Genomic DNA, 22,004 nt, shown 5'->3' on the forward strand with positions numbered 1-22,004 from the left:
CAAAGAGGTATAAATCATGAAAGAAAAATTAAGAGACTTGGAAGATAGATCCAGGAGGCTTAACATGCAAATAATCGAAACTTTTTTGGGAGACCTATAGAGCAACTCAAATCTACAGACTGAATAGGCTCACTAAATTCTACATACGATTAATGAGCAAGGTAAAGCCTAGTAAGATGATATTCCCAAACTTTAAGGATAAACACAAAATCTTATAAGCTTCCAAATTTACAATAGAAGTGTCAGGTTAGCATTAAGTTTCTCATTTGCAATCCTGGAAAATAGAAAGATAGCTGGATAACATCTATAGATAACGTCTACAGGAGAGGAAGGCAGAGTGGAGGAAAATGAGAGTTTTCCAAAGGCTTTATTTTACTTGGGTGGGAGGAAAGGGAAGCAGAAAAGGGAGGATATAGCATCTTGATATGGAAGACAATGGGTCTTTATGGAGGAAATGGTACCTGATTTTCCAATAACAGCAGATAATTCTTTGTTTATAAGCATACACATACAAAAAGGAAAATGATGTAATAATGGACAAGAATGGAATGAATAGGAATCTCATCTGAGTAGCAGAAAAAGGGGGACAAGCACAACATAAAATGGATAAATATAAGGAAAAATGAAAGGAAAATAGGTATGTCTCTTGTTAAGTCAAATATGAATGAACTGAATTCTCCCATTACAAGACAGATTGTCAGAGATTGGGTTAAGTTCTAGTTATTTGCTACTTACAAGAAGCAAACAAAGTATAAAGAAAGCTTTGTGGTTAAAATATACTAGGCCAAGGCAAACAAAACAGAAAGCAGAATGGCAATATTAATATCAGGCAGAGTGAAAATTAAGCTAAAAAGTGCAGAAGGTAAAGGGGAATTATATGACAATAAAAAGGTACTATCCATGAACAGTACAGAGCAATCATAAACCTATAGGAATAAATTAACATAAATAATAAATATATGAATCAGAACCTTAGAAATGAAAGAAAACTTGATTTAAAAATACACAGTTATAGTGGATAACTTTGATCTCTCTGTCAGATTGAGATATATGTGTAGTCAAACTAAATAAGGATAGAGGATAACCAAATAGTACAATCAACTTTTTTTATAGATGAAATATCTTTCAAATAAAAAACATCTTTCAAATAAAAAATATAATTTTATATTCTCATGGAACATTAAAAGATGATATGTCATGTGTGTGACTACAAGGAAAATCTTGAATTTTAGAAACTAGAGATTTTGTATGGGCTGTATTTTTATAATAATCCAATAAAACTAGAGATAAATACCTAACTCTATGGGATACAATGAACATTAAACTTAAAGGAAATGTTGTAATCTTGAATACCTTCATTATGATAGAAAAAAGTGAAAAATAAAGGAACTTTATAAAAAGAACAATAAAATGCTAGGAAGATGGGAATAAAGATAAAAGCTAAAACTAATGAAACAAAACATCAAACAAGAGTAGAAAGAACAAAGAATCCAAAGTTGGTTCTTTGAAAGATCAAAAAAATAGATTAACTCATAATAAACCTGATTAAAGAAAAAAACCTAGAGCAGAAATATTTATGATATTTATGAAAAAGAAATACAGTAGTAGATACTTGCCTTTCCTGATATAAGACCAGTCTATAAAGCCACCATAATAAACTTACATTGGCATAGGGATAGACAAATAGATTAGTAGAGCAGACTTGTAGATAACAGTGTAAACAACAGTTTATAAACATGGTATTTCAACTTAGTCAAAAATGAACAATTTAAAATTTGTTGATAGCCCAACTGGTATTCTGTTTAGAAGAAAATAAAAGTATAATATTATAGCGTATACTTAGTGAAATTCCTGATTAAGATCTGAATGCAAAACAAACATCCTATGTGAAAATATAGGATACCGTGTGTATAGTTCAGGGGCAGGAACTCTTTTTAACCAAGGCTGGTAGCCCAGAAACCGCAAAAGAAAGGGACAGGCATATTTGAATAAAATAATCAAAAGCAAAGTCAAATACAGAAACAATAGATATAGAAGAATAATTATAATGCAGATGTTAGTAATTAATATCTATAATTTATAAAGAACTGTTAATCAGTTAAGAAGAAAACAGCAACTAACCCAATAGAAAATGGACAAAGAATATGAAGATGCAAGTTCCAGAAGAGCAAATTCAAATCGCCAACATTAAGAGCTGTCTACCTTACACATAGTCAATGAAATACAAATTTTGTTTAAATTAGCTACTGGTAATAATTTACTGGAAATTTATAAAAACTACAACACCTATTGTTGCTGAGGGCATGGAGAAAAGAGTATTTAACTGTATTAGTTTTGGAAAGCTATCTAGAAATATCTATTAAATGCAAAATACTCTTTGTCCTAGCATTTACCCTTTGGCCTAAGAATTTGTCCCATGATGATAGAAAATTCCACCGGATGTAAGACCATGTATGCAAGGATGTCATTGCCCTGTGTTTCATAGAGAAAAAACAGTTGGAAACACAGTCATTCAGGAGAGAGTTGCACAGTGGAATATTATGCAGCTACTAGAACATTTACATTTATGTATATGTAGATGTCTATTATTTGTATGGCTATACAAACATGAACAAAAATGTGGTAGAACCCTCTTTAGGTTGTTAACATAGGTTTTCTATAAGATGAGGAAAAGGACCAAGAAAAAAGATAATAAAGTTTGTACTTAAGATGTGTATGATATGTTCACAATTATGCATTTATATGTGGTTAATAAATATGCATATAAGATTTTTAAAAAGCAACAATGCATAATAACATTAAGGTATCTTGGAGGCCAGAAACCAAGGGAAGCATCAGGGACTAAGCAAAAAGTTGAGATTAATTGAGAGGTAAAAATTGTGTGAAACAGCCATTACAAATAACAATGCATAAAAATTTAATAATACCTTCCTGAGACTTTTGTAATTTTTTAAACACTAAAAGGAAGCCAAATATCAAAAGACTATATAATGCTATAATAGTACTACAGTGCTTTATGTTTGTGGATACTGACTAAGGCTTCCAAACTTTCGTGCCACCCAAACTAGATAAGATCAAAGAGATCTCATAGGTGCCCACAGTATACTACCAAGAAATAGTAACCTATGGTTACTCTGGTCTAGTGACATAAGTAGTAATAAATACTTGTGAGGTGATGTTTATTACAAATATCTGAAATATAGAAATTGATTGATTGTAATATCATTTTCACAATTTTTGTTAATATTTTCTTCAGCCCCAGGTTGGCTCACTTATTTAACAAGTTATCTATTTAGGGCCTACTGAGTACTAAGGGGCTATATCTTTTGCCTATTAATAATTTACCATTTAGTGGAGTGAGACTTAAATATTACTGCACAACTGACAAAATAATATGTCAAAGTGTGGGTCATGGATTATATTATGGGTATGCTTGGACCTTTATTGAATTTCATTTTTTTTTTTTTGATAACAGAGGTCCAGTGGACACATTAAAATATGACTACAGTACCATAGTGTCTTTGCCAAATTTATCCATCTGAGATTCAACACTCTTCATGTGATGACATCTAATTTTAACGCACTTTAAGCTTGTCAGTGGTCAGTTGCAAAGCCATTGAAACCGTCAGATTGCAAGGGTGCCTGGTACCTAAAGGTCTTGTTGCAGGACCCTGGCTCTATGAACTTAGTTTAGTTCTCTGAGGTACTCCTAGAGCTGTCAATATGAGGAGTGATAAGTAGGTTACTTTCATTGAGGTTTCCTAGAATGTAGGCAGTTGTTTGGGATTTAGAGAAGACTGTCATCAGGTGCCAAACTCTTCAATAAATATTAATAGATTACCTGGAGACTCTATAACTAATTCTGTTACAAAGACTTGTATCTGTGTATTTTAAAACCAAAGCTAGTATTGTCTTTAAATTCCAGATTTCCAGGGTAACAGGAATGTATATAGAAAATTCATTCAACCAAAATGCATTTGAGGAGTTTGGAATACACTGGGAACAAAACAATTATCTTTCCCTTCCTGGAGCTTACATTCTAGCTGGGAAAATAAAGGAGACAAAAAGCATAATAAACAGTTACGGTATATTGGAAAGTGATACGTATGTGACAAAGTAGAGCATTGGAGGTCGGCAAAGATTTCCCTAAAGGATTTTAAAAAGAAGGGGTGGTAATAGAATATGCTTTGGTTCGATGTAGGTTCCTTCATGCCTTTTCGATGTAATCTATTTTTTAAAATTAATATATTAGGGAACATACAGTATTTTCTAAATTGCTTCAATTTTGCCATGCGTCTGCCTGCCACAAAGGCAAAACACCATTGTCATGTAAACAATTCTAAGTAATTATTTTGTCCTAAAATATTTGTTCTTAATAGCTTTTCTGAGCAATCTCTTCTGTTTCTAAAGATAGTTGAAAACAGTATTTTCAAGAATGGTTTTCAGAATTTAAATTTTAGTAGGTGGACTAAGTTTTGATATATCATAAAAAGGTGTTGTAGATCAGTGAATGATCATAGAAGATTTATGAAAACAAGGAAATTCAGGTTGTAGTATTTAAAATATATATACTAGAATAAAGATCTAAAGCCTATTCAGAAGTTGGAGAGGTTTCAGTTAGAGAAAAATGTCAGGAGAAAGTTTAGATAAGGGAAAGAATGTTGAGACTTAACTGCCCCTCAGAAGTAATCTTACATTTTCATCAGGTACATATATTTATGAGAGGAATTACTCTGACATTTTTGATAAGTACCCAACCAAAAAATGTAAGTAATAGTTTGTCTTAGAGTCCCAAATAATGCTTTGTAGTGAATAGCCCTAATTCAGGACTGCAGTTGAATGGATCATTATTTCATTTTTAGTCTGAATTGCATGTTGCTGAGAGTAGAATCTGTATTTCTTTGAATTTCCCCATCCTATATCTCACTTTGTATTTTTAAGGGCAGTTAAGCACAGTAAATAATCTTTGCTCAGCAAGCAACCCACATCACCATCTTCCTGTCTGATGTAGCTAATAAATTCTAAGCAAACTTCAAACTCCTTGTGAAGCTTCCTAATGGATGCCTCACTGGACTGAAGAGCTTTTGGAAGCAAAATAAAATAATCATCTAAAGTTGAATGTTTTTGGATCAAGGTTACTAGGTCAACACTAAATTTAAAACCATTTTGAGAGACATTTTTTAATGGCATTTAGAAATTATGGCTAAAGATCAGGCTGTTACATGTGATGTGGCTCAGGTCCTTTGATGCTGAAGGTCTACAACTGACTTATGTGTAAGATATATTTTTAAAAACATTAACTGTGATTTAAAGTAGCAAGAGACAGTGTTCAGGCCAGGGAAAATAAAGTCTCCCTCTCCAGGTTTTTGGTTGAAATGGTTTGAGTTCAGTAATTTTATTGAACCTGAAAAAATATTATTAATAGCTGCCTTCACAAAGGGAAATAGGGAAGCTGGCCCCTGTCAATTCCTGCTTAGGAGTTGCTGAGATATTTTGAGATTGCAAGAAAACTGTGGATGAAATCCATACCAATTAGAGATCCTGTGTGTTTGGAACCATTTAAAAATGTTGTGCAGGGCTCAAAGGAATTAGTAAAGCTTACTGCAGTACAGCTACATTATTAATCTCCAAAGAGAATAGATACCAGATGTTCACAGTGCCCAGGGACACCTCAATGTTCTTGACAGTCTTAGTCATATTGTCCTTAAATAGATTCAAATGCCTGAAATGATTATGGGTGATAAGGCTACACGGTTTGTACATCTGAACTAGTTAATCATTTTTTGAAGAAGTGCACTATTTTTGATAGGTAGGAAAAGTAAACATGATAAATTTGATATTTATAAAAAAAATCTAAAGTAAAACAGTAGAAATTGTTTGCCTAGTTAAAAAAATTTATTTTCAGTTGACCCAGTGATAGTCATATTCAGGCTAAGGGATTCTTCTTGTGTGTGCATGCTTAAACAGAATAAATTTATTTCTCTGAGTTCTGGAGGCTGGGAAGTCCAAGATCAAGGAGCTCACTGATTCAGTTCCTGGGGAGAGTTCTCTATCCTGGCTTATAGTTAGTCATCATCATTTTTTTTTCTCTGATTTTTTATTGTGGTGAAATACACATAAGAAAATTAATATGTTAACTGTTTTTCAGTGTACAGTTCAGTGGTATGAAATACATTCACATTGTTGTGCAACCATCGCCACCTTCCAATTTCAGAACTCTTTTCATCCTATAAAACAGAAACTCTGGACCCCTAAATAATAATGCCCCTTTCCATCTTCCCACCATCCCCTGGCAACTATCATTCTACTTTCTGTCTCTGTAATTTTGACTGCTCTAAGTGGGAAGTTATTATCTTTTAATTAAGTCAAATATTGTAAATAGAATGTAAATAATGAAATATGTGATATTTTCTTTATAATTCATTTAAGAAATATTTCCATGAGCTTGGTGTTGACGTTGTAGTAGTTAATGAAGTAATCATGGTCTCATAGTACTTAGTGAAAGAAGCAAACATCAATCAAAAATTACCCATATAAGTAAATAATTGCAAACCATTATACATGGCTTGAAAAAAAAGTACTACTGGGTGCTGCAAACATGTTTGACCTGGGAGCCTGACCTAGAATGAAAGCTCTGGATTAATTTCTCCAGACATATTGACTGAGCACCTACTTTGTGTCAAAAAACAAAACAGATTACAATGGTCATTTAAAGCATTACAGCCATGACTCTCAGTTTGGTGGACCACAAGATATTAGGAACAACAAACAAATTTAAAAAATATAAAAATAAAATATTCTTGTATTCTTCCTTCAAATATGGCTTCTGTTCAGTATCCTTTGGAGCATTTAAGTAATGCTTAAGATTTTTTTAACAGGTCTAAATATTTTTATGTCACTAATTTTATTGCAAAAATTCCATTAGGAAAGTAATATTGTGACATTTGAACACTTCAGAAAACACAGAAACATCAGATGAGTGATAGGGACCTTGATTCCAAATATCTTAAAATAAACCTCATTGTGTTCTTCCTGTAGCCTTCCTTCCCTGCGAGCTGTAAAAGAGTAGTCTCTGTTCACTGTCTCTTCTTCACTATGCTTTCCAATCTAATACTCATTGTTGAAATCTGCAGTGTCTCTCAGGTCTTACTTAACTTGTCCTTTCTGTAGATTATGTGACTGCTGTCTGTCCTCTATCCTTAAGCAATTTTCTCTTTTTTCAGACTCTGTCCTGATTCCCTTGTCCTCTTCCTATTTCTTGAAATGCTCTCTTTTCTTTTCCTCTACTGACTCTTATTCTTTTGCTCAACATTTAAATACCTGTCTGGTTCTCCTCTCCCTTTATATTCATCCCTCCTACATATCTTTATCCAGGACCTTACTGTCTTTTATGTTTTGATGACTTTCCAATCTGCATCTAGAGCTTGGCTCTCATTTCTGAGCCCACATATTCCTTTGTCTCCTAGATCCACAAGAAACTGATTTTGTTATTTTCTCTGTGAAAATGTATCTCTAGCATGATTCAGCTAGTTACACAAGCTGGAAACCTAGTAATAATGTGATCCTGCCCTTCTTCACTGCCCTACATGTACTGCAGTCGCCAAAATCAGTAAATTTTGCTCTCTTGATTGCTCTGTAAACTCTCTCCTACTTCCCAGTCCCGTTAAAGCTTCATTATTTCTGTTCCAGTATAGTCTCTCATCTGATGTACACGTTTCCATGTTCCCTCTTATCCCGAATCCCTCCAGCCTGCTTTCAGAACCATTTTTCTAAAATACAAATTTGATCATGTTACTAGGCTGCTTAAAAGCCTTCAGGTGGACCCCAATCATCATTTTATCCAGAATGCCCCTGGCAACAGTGCCACCACCATTTACAACTACTGAGTTCCTGGACAACTAGATGAGAAAGCAGGGCAACCTGTTAACCAAAATAAAGTTAATTTTTGAATAGTACGTTGCATTTAAATTTTATTTGCATTTTTATCTGCATGAATTTTTAGAGTCTATAGGTTTATGCTAATTTTATGTATATTCTAAATTCCCTACTTTTCAAGATATATAGATATATTTTGGTTTTTGTTTTTTGAAACAGAGTCTCACTCTGTTGCCCAGACTGGAGTGCAGTGACACGATCTCGGCTCACTGCAACCTCCACCCGCCAGGTTCAAGTGATTCTCCCACCTCAGCCTGCAGAGCAGCTGGGACTACAGGCATGTACCACCACGCCCGGCTAATTTCTGTATTTTTAGTAGAGATGGGTTTCACCATGTTGGCCAGGCTGGTCTTGAACTCCTGACCTCAGGTGATCCACCTGCCTCAGCCTCCCAAAGTGCTGGGATTACAGGTGTGAGTCACCGTGCCTGGCCAAGATAAATATTTTAAGTATCATTTTTTATTTCAGATACCTCTTAATAAAGCTGAATGAAGCATGGGAGAATGTTTGCCAAAACCAGTGATTTTCTTTTAGTCATATTTACTCTGTCTGAACTGAACTAGTTTGCTTCTTGACACTACTGTTTGTTTGAAGTAATGAAATCATGTCATCAGCATAAAGGGGGACATGTCTTTATATTTGCAATGGCAGGAGGGAAGAAATACAAGAAATTCTCAAACAATACCAAGCAAATATAAACTTGAAAAGTGGTCTAAGAAATTCCTTTCCACTGAACTAGGCAATGAAGAGACCATCCTAACCTACTGATTCTAACTCAGATGCCATTGCAGTTGTCATAAAAGTTTGTGTTAATCTCATACAGCTAACCCATAATCCATTTTTAGCCACAGAGTGAAATCTGAGCCAGTTAAAGCTGCTAAAACTTACACTGATTTTGGTATTTTTATCATTAAGGCTTTTAAAATGTAATTGTAGTTAGTAGAAAAATTACGATGCCTCAAATTTGTTGCTTCTTCAAATAAAATATTAGATCAAGAGACTAATGTCTGCAGTTTATTTAAAAAAAATCTTACCTTCTTATTCAAGATGATAAACTGAGCATACATGTTTGTTTCCCCTCTCTCACAAGAGACCTCTTTCAAAATGAGAGTAAGAAAAAGAAGAGGAAGAGTAGAAGGAGTAAAAGTAGAAGAAATCCATTGCAAAGAGAATTGGAGTGGGTTAGGGAGCCTTGAGTAGAAAAGGAAGCTCAAAGTTTTCCCAAGAAATAAAAAAATGGGTGGAAATGCATTAATGGGTATGACCGATTAAAGAAAGCTGCAGCCCAAAATATGTACAAGAGTTGTTGCAGATGCCCAGCAGAATTACAAAAAGGCTCGGAACTCAATTCTTCAATTTGCAAGAGCAAAATGGGGGCCTGACAACAAGATGCTTAACTGAAAGTCTAAAGAACAACTAGACTAGTTTTATATTTTCGTTATCTTTGTATTTAGAATGACAGATCATTAGTTACCTACAAGAAAACAAGCCTGGAAGACTGCTCTCTTAAGATATTAAACAGCCTGTCTGGGATAATTGGGGCTGCTATTGAGGTGTTGATATTCCAGAGTAAACCATTCCCCATTGAGGTATTCAGGGAACCCCAGGATGAAACCTTGTCCATCAGCAACTGACGACAGCAGTCCTGGAGTTCCCAGGCAGCTTTTATATTCAGAGGAAAGGCTGGCTAAGGATACAGACCCATACTACATCTAATAGCAGAGAAAACCTCCATCAGATGTGTAGGATAACTGACCTTGCCTCCATGTTTAAATAGGAACTGTTGATCAAAGATCACCAAAGACATATGAAGGAAACCAAGAACTTGAAATTTAAAAATCAAGATAAGGAGAAGAATTGCCCCAGAAGGAGCAGAGATATTTTAGAGAATCATAGAAAAACTAAAATAAAACAACTCTCTAGTTAATATTCTCAGGAATATTTGAAAAGATACTTTGTTTATAAAATAAGATGATATGGTTACCAAGAAAGCCAGAGATCAACAATAATGTGAAAAAATAAGTTGTCAAAAAAATACCTACAATTCAATGCCATTTATATAAAATTCTAAACATTTAAAACAGTATATATTGTTTCTGGATATAGACATATGTAGAAGATGAATCAAAATCAGTGTGGGAATGGTAGGTAAGTAATTGTCTTTGGAGTACCAGGAGGCATAAGAGTAGGGAATAAGGTTAGAGGCAGATCTGCTGTAATTGTTGGAGAAAGAGGGGAAGAAAGAAACCTGAAGCCAATATAGAAAACAAGGTAATATCTGTGAAACCTGGGCAGTGAACATCTGTTAAATTGTGGACACCTAGTCTATTATTTGTATACTTTTGCATATGCTTGAAATGTTTGTAATTAAAAACTCAAAAAGTAAAACTTTGAATACAGAAGTTTGTACAGTTGTGTAATAAAGTCATAATCCAAACAAAAATAAAAAGAAGCATGGCATGCCTTTTAACAAGTGTTGCTGTGAAAAAATGGAAAATTAATTTAATTTTTGGTCTCCTAGGATTGCTTGTTGCAGTAAGGATTTGACAGAATAATACAAATAATGTTGCTTAATTTTCAACTCTTAGAATCTATAGAAAAGCACGGAAGACTTAATTATGGTTGGTCTTTGGAATGGGGCAAAGGATAGGTGGAGGGAAGATGAGGGTGCCAAGGAAGATGAGAGTGGGGAGCCGAATGCTGTTATCTTAAGCTACTAAATATCTACTTAAGCTAGATATTCATGCATTTGGTTGTTCATTTATGAGATAGTTTTTTTGGAACACCTTTTATGTAGCAGGCACTTTTTTAGTTTGTTGCCAATGCAGTGGTAAATGAAACAAACTCTCTGCTTTTATTTTTACTTACATTCTAGTTCAAGAGGCAGACATTACCCAATGAGGTTTTCAAGAAATTAAAAATAACCTAAGTATTAAAAGATTGGAAAGGGGAATGGAGGGGAGATTATGTAGGTAAGAATGCTAAATCTTAATCTTTCATAAGAAGAAATCAATTCATAATGTCTAAAACGTCACTGTGCAATGATGGAAATGTTCTATGTCTGTGGAAATCTTGGTGGGAATATTCTATATGTATATCTGTGCTGTCTAATATGGTCACCATTAGCTACTTGTAGCTGTTGAGAACTTGAAATGTGGCTAGTGTGACTGAGGAAATGTAATTTTATTTAAATTTAATTAATTCAAATTTAAACAATGACATGACTGATAACTACTGTATTGGACAGCACAGGTTTAAAATGAAATAATCAAGAGACAGCAGCATAAGCATATTTTTAAAGAATTAAACAGAAAATCTATTTATCATGGTTTCCTGTGGATATGGCGAAACTGACAGGGAATGTTTCATTATGATCCATCTTGTTTGATTTTCTACCACATGCACATATTTGGTTGATTACCACTTAAATTTTTGGAAGACTATATTGCAACCAAATGGGTCTTTGAAGGGGAATAAAGAATCAGTTTTTAAGTGAGATACAAGTTATACTTGAAGCATCAGTTCAAGTGAATATTAAATAATTTGGCAAGAGTCAGGGCTGTAAGCTTCAAACAATTCTTGTTAGCAGGGGGACTACACAGAGAGTTGGATTATTTATTTTGAGTTAGGTGATAAGGTAAATTGTGATCAGTAAGGTTAGCAGATTCCAGCTACAAATAATCCGAATACTACAAATTTTGAAATATGGCCTGGAATTAGAGAGCTGTGAGGACTGATACACACACAAATAAGGACCTATACCTCCAGCTTGTCTCATCAAAACTGTGCTAAAATATGTATCATCATTATTGAATCATCGCCCAAACCCAGTGGGATTCATTGTGTTCAAACTTACTTTACATTTGAAAATAACAAAACATGTGTAATTACCTTTCAATTCAATAAGTTCTCATTCATGAGTAGTTTCTGCTAGGTTCTACAGATGAGTCATGTAGCTGACTACCAAGGTTTCTAATTTTTATTTTAGGGTGGGGAAGGATTAGGGGAAGTGGAAGCTGAATAGCAGTTCTTGTTAAATTAAGAATAGGACAATGAGGGCCACATTTTCTAGACATGATACAGATAGAATTGGCTTCAACTTGTTTACACTCTGTTGCTAACTTTAACAACATGTTTCACAGATTTGTTTAAAGAAGGTGGGATTGATTGGGATGGAGAGCTAAGAAAGTTTTCCTTATGAGGCAGTTGGCATGAAGCATTTAGAATTTGTCAACAGAATACTACTGGAGAGCTATGCCATTATTCAATTATGGGTTGGAGGGGGAATAATTATTTATACTGCAATCTAAAAAAATCCATTCTAGTGTAGATGATATAGCAAGCACCAACCAAAGAAGCTAAAACAACTAATCTGGATCACTTGCTCTTATATTTGAGACGAAGATGAGCATATTCTGGAGTTGCTTCACATGATATGAGTAGTATGATATTATATCTGCAGATGAGTGTGGCCTGATAGGTGAATAAAATTGAGGCAGAACTGCCATATTTCAACCTGCCTGCTTCAGTTGTACTACATATATTTATTTGCTATCTAGAGATGGGAATTCTTTGAGGGGTGAAACTATTTATTGAAAATAAGGGCTAATAATAAGCTTGATAATAATAGGCTAATATCTAAAATGTACAGTTTATATTATTTGAAATGAAATTATAATAAGCCTAATCCAGTCTCATCAAATAGAAACTAAGGGATGTATTGGGGGTGGGGTGAACTGACACTGCTTATACAGGTTTTCACATGACTTTTCTTTTAAAAAGTGCATGGAATGCATCCAAAACAAATAATGTTTTGTTGGAAGACCAAAAGGAAAATCCTAGAGAAAGGAGGATGGATTATCTTTCTTTAATGTCAAAACTGACATAAACACACTTCCCTTCCCCCACCCTTTTGCTCAAGATAATTTTCTCAACAAGACGCAGATTGCTTCAGTCTTTGCCTATCACCCTTTGAAGCACTTTCCTTATTATTAGGAGTGGGGGCAAGGTTTCCTTTGAGGATTTTTACAGCAGTGAAGAGTTCCTTCTTTAAATACTTTCATATGATGAGGGAATTCCGTTTTCAAAGTGCTGTCATCACTGTGGCTTCCCTGCCATAAGACAATTTATTATTGTGGGAAGGTCCTTCTTAGTTTGATTGTCATTAAGTACTTACCTTTCTGATGTACTCTTTTATAGAATGTCACTTTTTCTGAGAAGTCTAGCAAAGCAACTCAGCATTCTCCTTTGTTAACCTTATTGGCCAAGTTAGTCATGATTCTCTTTTGAAATGTGTGTTCCACCACAGGGAGTTACAGTCTCCAGCGTGGTTTTTCCTGTCCATCTCCACTAATCAAGATTTGGGTTGACATATTGAATATTCCATTTTGAAAACTGCCATCTCTTCTACAGGGCAAAGGGAGATTGTGAGTTTTCGGGAGTTTTGAAATATCTTTATTTATTTTTATTTTTTGAGTGTCTCTTCTAATGTTTAAATAATGCCGTGGTAAACAACAAACTATTCAAGCATCAACAGTTTCCCAGAAACACTGAAATCTTTTGAGACCTGCACTCTGTTTCAACCTCCCTCATCCTGCTCTATTCTTGAATATAGTTTTCTGGAAAATCCTGTGCATATCTAATTCAGGTAGAAAAAATTGAGGAAGAAAGTAGAACATGAGAAGAGAGTCCTAAAGTCAGAGTATTCATATCCTAGTTTTGGTTTTGCTACTTACTGCCTGTGTAACCTTGGCAAATAACTTATCTTTCTCCTCCCTCCCACCTCCAAAACCTTGTAAAATGAGTGAACTATATGAACTTCATGTTTCTCCTCTCCTAAATACACAAGAAGTAAACCTCTCCCCTACATAAAGAGGCTTAATTACAGTGATTGAGCCAAGTTGGGTACTGCAGTGAGAAACTAGCATTGACATTTCCTAATTTAGTCTGTAAGCAGTATGATTTTATTCTTTCTCTTTCTTGTGGAACTCTCTGATGTGCTGTAATTGTTGATCTCATTTGCTTATTTAAGGCTAACTGGAAATCAGTTTAAGAAACATTTGAGTTGTGCCTTTGTACTGGACACTGTGTTAGGCAATAAGAATACTCAGGTCAATGAGGTTAGACTCTGCCTTCAAGGTGTTCACTAACTAGTTAGGGAGGAAGGCATGAAAATAAATTACAAATCCAGGGTGATGTCTAGAACAAGGTAAATAAATATAAGATGCAATGTAGCATAAAGGAAAAATATATGTGTGTATATCTATTTCTCTATACCTATTTTGAATTCTAGGAATAGGACTATGTGGTGCTGGGGTAAGGTAGCTTTATAGTAAATTTAACACAACAACGAAACTCCTAAACCTGTTTGCCTGTTTACTACTAAATCAAGTGTGTCCCTCCCATAATATTAGTTGCCTTAAATTGCAATTAAATGAGTTATGCCCTTGAAGGTTAAAAAGGAAAATACAGAACGTTTTCTTTCTTTTCATAGATAAATGACTTTATTTTTCAATGTCCTCAAATATCACCATTAAACCTGTTTTCACTAGCAATTGGCACTTCTATTATTAACAAAGAAGAACCCCTAAATGTGTCAAGTAACCATTGTGAACCAAATATTATAGCCTGGAATATATTGAAATTCTCTTTAGAATTTAGAAAATGGGAAGATACTCATTTTCTTAAGAATACTAGTATGTCTCAGCATAATTAATTTTTGTGAAAGGGTATAGCCTGGAAAGTTAAGGTTTTCCTGGTGCTTTGTAGCAATTTTGAGCTCAAATCAAGGAATTGGAAAGTGTTAAAACTCTCGGTGTTAAATCTAGCACTGACTATCAATACTATACTCTTGCACTGTGGGAGATGAGGGAGCTTGGGGGATTTGGCCTAATCTGATTTGTTTTGTTTGAAACTGCAAATCATGTTGTTGAAGTTTGCATTCTGTTTTCTTTCAATAGATGTATTACCACAAAGCACCAGGTTCTTAACAAGCTTCTTCCTTTCTGCAGAAGTAAATTTGACTTGTGAAAAAGAAAAAAAAAATGCACCAGCACTTCAGCAATATCGCCCCTCTTTCATCATTTTGGGGATTCAGGCTTCAGCTCAGTAACTCCAGACATATTTTGGGAAAACATAAAAACATGCCATAAAAACGTAAAAACAATAAAACCTGACTGTACACTCAAAACATTTGTACAATCTTATGATCCATTTACCATCAAGTTTCTTAAAGTGTGCATATATTTTTAAAATCACTAGAACAAATAAAAATTGGAACTAGATGCTCTTTGAGACAAGGTGCTACCCAGAGATGTCTGAGGACTGATGCTCTATGAGTCGCCTGTGAAGTGAACAAGCTTCTTGCCCATAAAAGTAGATAGATGCTACGATTTCCAGATAGCCCTTGTTCCAGGAAATTAGATGAGGATGGTGATAACAGGATAGTTGTTTTTTTAAAAAAATATTTTAACTATCTAAACTAAGTACTGAAAAAGCTTGCTTTCTAAGGAGACATGGAGTAGTTGAAAAGTTAACAGCCAGACCAACTAATTGTGTTTTGGAAAACATCATAATGGAAGATTCTTAGTGCTTCAGGGCCATGCCCAGTGACTCTGAAGACAAGAGAAAGAGTGGTGAGAGAGAACCTTCTAAGTTCAAGGATGCTTTAGAAAACTATTGGATGGTCTAAGAATGTCTCATGAAGCACCAGACCCCAATGCAACTGTAATCTGAATGTGAGGAAGGGGTTAAAAAATTACTGTACTCTTGTAAAATATATTTTCCTTCAGCTTTTGACCTTTCTTTTTTTCAGGTTGAAATGTTAAACATACACTAAGGATTTTCATTATTTGCTTAGTATTCTTTAAAATGCATTCTAACCCAAGGCTATGTAACTCTCGTCTCTGCTTTGGTTCTTGTGCCTGCTGTGCCCCAGGTTGGCCTTCATTCCACGATGTGATCGGTTCTGAGGCAATCACATTCACAGATGACTTTTCCTATGGGATGCACAGGGTGGAAACAAGCTGCTCTCAGGTGAGTTCATCCTTTCTGAAAATCCAATACGCTGCTCCCTTTGCATTGCAAACACTTTCAGGACTCCTGGTTATGCTAAATATAGCAACTAAGGCCAAGTGACTGGTCACAAGAAGGACAGACAAGCTTGACGAAGTCTATATGAAGTCCAAGGGATGCCTATGTTCAGGTGTTTAGCAAGTCTAGTGGAATGTTAAGGCCGGCATGATAGCTCATGCCTGTAATCCCACACTTCGAGAGGGACGAGTGGGGAGGATCACTTGAGGCCAGGAGTTCAAGACCAGTCCGGGCAACATAGTGAGACCTCGTCTCTACAGAAAATATTTTAAAACTTAGCAGAGCATGGTAGCATATGCCTGTAGTTCTAGCTACTCAGGGGACTGAGGCAGGAGAATCGCTGGAGCCCAGGAGGCTGCAGTGAGCTGTGATCGTGCACTGTACCCCAACTTGGGCAACAGAGCAAGACCCTGTCAAATAAATAAATAAATAAAACTCCAGCCTGGGGAACAGAGCAAGACCATGTCAAATAAATAAAATAAAATAAAATAAAGTAAAAGCCAGTTACTGGCTTCACCACTATTAAACAAAATCAGTGGTAGGAAAAAATCATCTTCAATTGGCTCGGTAAAGTGAAGAGTGGGCTGTTCCTGGGGCATATGAAGATTCATTATGTGGCTTTGTATAACCTGATATTTTTTATAATCTCCCTCTCCTTGCAGTTCTGTGTACCCACTGTTCAGTCAGAATGCCTCTAATGGCAGTGATCCAAAGACAATCAAGGAAGACTCAGAAATGGCTTTTTTTATGTGGGTGTGAGGAAGGTGGTTGAAGAGAGGCTGTGGGAAGTGAAAGTTCAGTGGTAGGTCAGCTATATGAGATAAGGTAATTCCTTTTTTGCTTCTCCTCATATACAGACATCCTCATTTCCAATAATTTTCTAATTAGTTCTGTCCATCTGCTCTAACCAAATTAATGCTGGCTCTAAGGAAACAAATGAGCATGTCTTGAGGAGGAGGCAAAAATAGTTAATCTGACACCCACAATCGAGATACTTGAACTTGTGGGTATTTTGTGCTTAAACACAGAGACATAGAATCTCCATCTACATGGAATAAGAGCAGCTGCGTATTCTATGGAAGTCAGTCTTGTTCTTTTAATCTGCTTTAAATAAGTGAAATGTAAAGTTTGCAATATTGTGGCATTGAAAGTTATTGACCCCACAGGGTATTTTGTTGGGGAATCTGTTGGACATATCAGAGGTACAGGGGCATGATCAGGCAGCTGTAATAGCAAAGTGATTTCCATATGGGCCTCCCTCAGCATTCTTTACCTGCCCTTTATCCATTTTTCTTTAACCCCCTCCACCAGGCACAAGATTTTTAGGGAGTAGGTGGCATATTTACTACCAAGTAGGGAGGGAGATTGGTTTGAACCTAACCGTCTGATGAATTTTTGTTTTTATTTAAAAAAAAAAAGACTGGCAAGTTTCCTGTCCTCCAAGTGTGAGGACTACTCTCTCCCTTGAAAATTAGACTTCATATTTTATCTGAATCACATTTTCAGCTCACTCTTGTTTCTCGGAATGGAGTCTCTGATGGTGATAGTGGAACTTTCTAGTGCTGGGTTTCACCCACAGAGGGTCTAATGTAATTGGACGGGTTTAGTGTGGGGAGCAGCATTTTTAAAAGCTCCTCTGGTTAATGCTCACAATAACCTTCTGAGGTAGGTACTTTTTTTTCTCTGTTATGTTACAGTTGAGGAAACTGACGCACAAAGAGAACAATTAAACTTGGGTCAGTTTATGTGGATTTAAGTGGCGGAGCTGAGACTTGAATTAGGGTACTCTCCAGAGCTCTTTATGGTGCCCAGATAGATAGACAGCTTGAAAAGAGTCATTAAAATTTAAAAATCCCATGATCTTCCAGCAGTTGGCTTAATGCAATTTAGTTTTGGGGATTTTTTTGTTTGTTTTTTGTTTGTTTTTGAAATGGGGTTTCACTCTGTCGCCCAGGCTGGAGTGCAGTGGCACAATCTTGGCTCACGGCACCCTCCACCTGCTGAGCTCAAGCAATCCTCTCACCTCAACCTCCCAAGTAGCTGGGATCACAGGTACGCACCACCACACCCGGATAACTTTTTGTAATTTTGGTAGAGACGGGGTTTCACCATGTTGCCCAGCTGGTCTTGAACTCCCGAGCTCAAGTGATCCACTCGCCTCAGCCTCCCAAAGTGCTGGGACTACAGGCATGAGCCACCGTGCCCAACCTGCAATTTACTTTAAATTCAATTAAATTTGATCGATGATTTTATAACTGTTACAAAAAGGTAAACTATAAGTAGGATGGCTCACATTAATTTGTAACTTAGGTACACAGTATTTAGTAAACCTCTTTTAAGACTTATCATTGTTTCTTTTCCTTTTCAAGCTACAAATGCTGTTACATGATCGTTTTTTTCTCGTTTTCACTCAGAACCCATTTTCAAACATTGAATCTTATGAAAACTAAATTTAAAAGCCACAGAAAAATGAAGCATAAGATATTAACTTTCCTTATGACCCTACTCTCCAATCTCTTTGTGACAAATTCTTATAATTCACTGTTGGAATAAACTTCTTTCTTTCTCTGTGCCAGTCACAGAGATAACATCAGTAATAGTCTAGGAAAGATCATTATTAAGATATCCTACAGTGACCAAAGAGAAATGAAACCCACAAACAATGCCAAAATTAGGCAACATTCCTAAAAGAAGTCAAGCTAAACCAAGCATAGCTGTTGACCCCGCAGTTAAAGCCCAAGGTGACTGTTCCTGTTCTTTCCTAACAGTTGTATGATGAACCATTACAGACCTGCTCCCTTTTGACTTCTTTTTCCACAACCTTCACTTCTCATATTTAGAAAGTGTTTGACCCTTTCTTAAATAGAACTCTTAAATTTAAAGAAAAGAGGGAGAGGAATTTGTTCTGCTAAGGCATGTATGAAAATACATACTTTGGAGTAAAGTAAGTTCCACGTAGGAGAGAATGAGGTTCCAGCACTAACGAATAGTATGTGTGCCACACACTTGCCCTTGTGGATGGAGGAGGGGGTGTCTGCCACCTAAGCACAAAAACAGCATACTGAATTCAAGTGGACTGGGTATCTTTCATTTCAATTTCTCTGTCTTTTATTTGTGTGTTCCATGCACATTTACTTTCCTTTTGTTTTACAATTTTCTTTTTTTTTTAATTTTCCTTTTTCTAAGCATCTTTTTTTACCTTGACTTGATAAAATAAAAGATTTAATAGTTCCCATGCTAGAACACTCACTTGTATTTTACTTCCTAGTTTCTCATTTTAGCACTATTTTTTCATTATCTCTTTATCTTTTTTAACCTTATAGTTTTTCAGTTCATGTAGTCTCTTCTCTTGCTCAGAACTTCTCCCGTTTATTTTATTTTATTATTTTTTATTATGCTTTAAGTTCTGGGAAACGTGCAGAACGTGCAGATTTGTTACATAGGTATACACGTGCCATGGTGGTTTGCTGCACCCATCAACCCGTCATCTACATGAGGTATTTCTCCTAATGCTATCCCTCCCCTAGCCCCCAATCCCCCGACAGGCCCTGGTGTGTGATGTTCCCCTCACTGTGTCCATGTGTTCTCATTGTTCAACTCCCACTTAGGAGTGAGAACATGTGGTGTTTGGTTTTCCGTTCCTGTGTTAGTTTGCTGAGAATGATGGCTTCCAGCTTCATCCATGTCCCTGCAAAGGACATGAACTCTTCCTTTTTTATGGCTGCATAGTATTCCATGGTGTAATTGACAAATGGGATCTAATTGAGGTAAAGAGCTTTTGCACAGCAAAAGAAACTATGATCAGAGTGAACAGGCAACCAACTGAATGGGAAAAAATTTTTGCAATCTATCCATCTGACAAAGGGCTAATATTCAGAATCTACAAAGAACTTAAACAAATTTACAAGATAAAAAACAAACCCATCAAAAAGTAGGTGAAGGATATGAACAAACACTTCTCAAAAGAAGACATTTATGCAGCCAACTTCTCCCATTTTTTAAGGGTTTTATTTTATTATTTTTTATTATTATTTTTGCTGGTGAGATAATGTGGGAAACTTACCTGGTTTGCTCTCTTTCTAAAATTATTGTTGTATTTTTTATTTATGTGGCTTATCTTTTCTCTGGACTGAATTGCCTCAATATGTTTTGTGTTATAAAAAATCTATTAGATGCTTTTAGTGTGTTGTAGACATTTTCTGTTGGATATGTTATGTGGTGTATTTCTCTCCTTTTGGTAAAGATGGAATATCTAAATACAAAGAACCTTTAACTGCCAACTTCTACAAATGAACTGAGCTTTCATGGACAAAACGTAAATCGACTCAACCTGATCAGCAGTTTGGCAGTATGGCAATATTTCATTGTTCTTTTGGTTCCTACCTAATTCTCACTTTAGTGCTTAGGATTCTTTTTTTAAAAAAAATTGTGGTAGGGATGACACCATGCATGCAGTGAATTAGGCTTCATATTTGCATAGGAATTGTAGACTCATTGGGAGCCAATATCCCTACCACCTCTTTACAGTACATTGTAAAGAGGTTTGTCCGTGTGTCCAGTGGCTTCTCAGATAATGTTTTTAGTAAATTTTTACTGAGAGAGTTAAGATTGGTTCAGTCCTGTCACTAATTTTTCTACAAGTCTTGCAGTGAGGTTCTTCTAAAAGAATTGTTGTGTAGGAAATAGCACACTGCCTAATCTTTGCATTGACAGCACTGAAAACAAGCAAGGGTGGGAGAGATTCTTCACTGTCTTCATTATAATTGCTGCCTATGGGTACCCTGTTATATTCTGATTTTGGTTGCAATTGTATTTGTTCTCTTTTGTTATTCCACCTACTGAATTGAGGAATTACATTTCAGTTATCTCTTCCAAAGAGGATCTTCATCTTAAATTTACTCACTTTGGTGGGCACATGTATTTTCCCTCCAGCTGCAGCCATTTTGTAACAATTTTCAGCCATAAAGAATTTTCCTTAATTTAATTTATATTTTCAACTAGTGATAAAATACATCGCTTCTATTCCAGTTTCACTGACTACTATGAATAATTATTTGACAGCCTCTCCCTAATCCTCCAACCCCAGCCTGTTAAGCAACACTTTGTCAGGAGTTTAAATTCAGTGCAAAGAGGTAAGATTTCCACAGTTTAACCTGTAGTTCAGTGAAGTAAGTTCCTTCTAGAATACTTGGGGAATTCGTCCCTCTTCAGATCAAAATTCTACATCTGGAGCAAATGGGAGACTAATAAATCACTTAACTTTTTGTAATATTCTTTGCAGAAACCATCAGATCTCTGAAAGTGCCCGTGTTGGAGTCTATTTATGAGTTCTGCTATTACTGCTTGAGTCTATGGTGTAGTCCCTTAAGTTTGTTTAAGATCATTATTAATTTGTTTTAAGTCAGCGAAATCAACAGAAAGGTAAATATACACCAATAGAAAGTATTTTTCAAAAGTTAAGTAGTTTTTGGTAAAAACCCCAAACCTTATTAATCTTCTACAGATGACAACTCACATATTGCTGATGATTAAAGATACACATATGTTACAATAGGGCTTCAAACTCACAGCCCAACTCTCTTTTTCTTGATCTTTCAGTAAAATCATAATGCTAAACTGGTGACTTCACAGTCATTTCCTTGGCAAAAGATTAATATCACAAGCACAGAGGAAAAAAGCCCCCACTTACACACAAGTGTCTTCAATAACACTGGGAGAAAATAGAATACTACTGGCAAAGTAAATTGCTTTTCTTAAAACTTCCCATCCTGCCCCATGTGCCCAAGTGTAAAAGCCCTGCTTTGAAAATGCTTCATTTCATAGATCAAACACTTAAGAGAAAATGACAATAATAAAGCCTGAACATCCTAGGAATAGCTAGGAGAAAAACCTCTAAGACAGTGGGAAATACATCAGTGCAGAAAAATGTAACTGTGTTGAATACACTATTTGTGTTTCTTATGTATACAATTGAGAGC

At 35.6% G+C, this 22,004-nt stretch overlaps 1 protein-coding gene across 4 annotated transcripts in view; it reads left to right on the forward strand.

Annotated features, from left to right (window-relative positions):
• The window catches only part of MSRB3 (methionine sulfoxide reductase B3), a 190,413-nt gene that overhangs the window by 164,825 nt on the left and 3,584 nt on the right, over positions 1 to 22,004 (forward strand). For all 4 annotated transcript variants that reach the window (XM_050748614.1, XM_050748617.1, XM_050748615.1 and 1 more), the window contains one exon: positions 15,872 to 15,969. In XM_050748614.1, coding sequence (XP_050604571.1) covers positions 15,872 to 15,969 — 98 coding nt within the window. The remainder of the gene's footprint in view (positions 1 to 15,871; positions 15,970 to 22,004) is intronic.

Source organism: Macaca thibetana, chromosome 11, assembly GCF_024542745.1.
Source record: "Macaca thibetana thibetana isolate TM-01 chromosome 11, ASM2454274v1, whole genome shotgun sequence".
Taxonomy (NCBI): Eukaryota; Metazoa; Chordata; class Mammalia; order Primates; family Cercopithecidae; genus Macaca; species Macaca thibetana.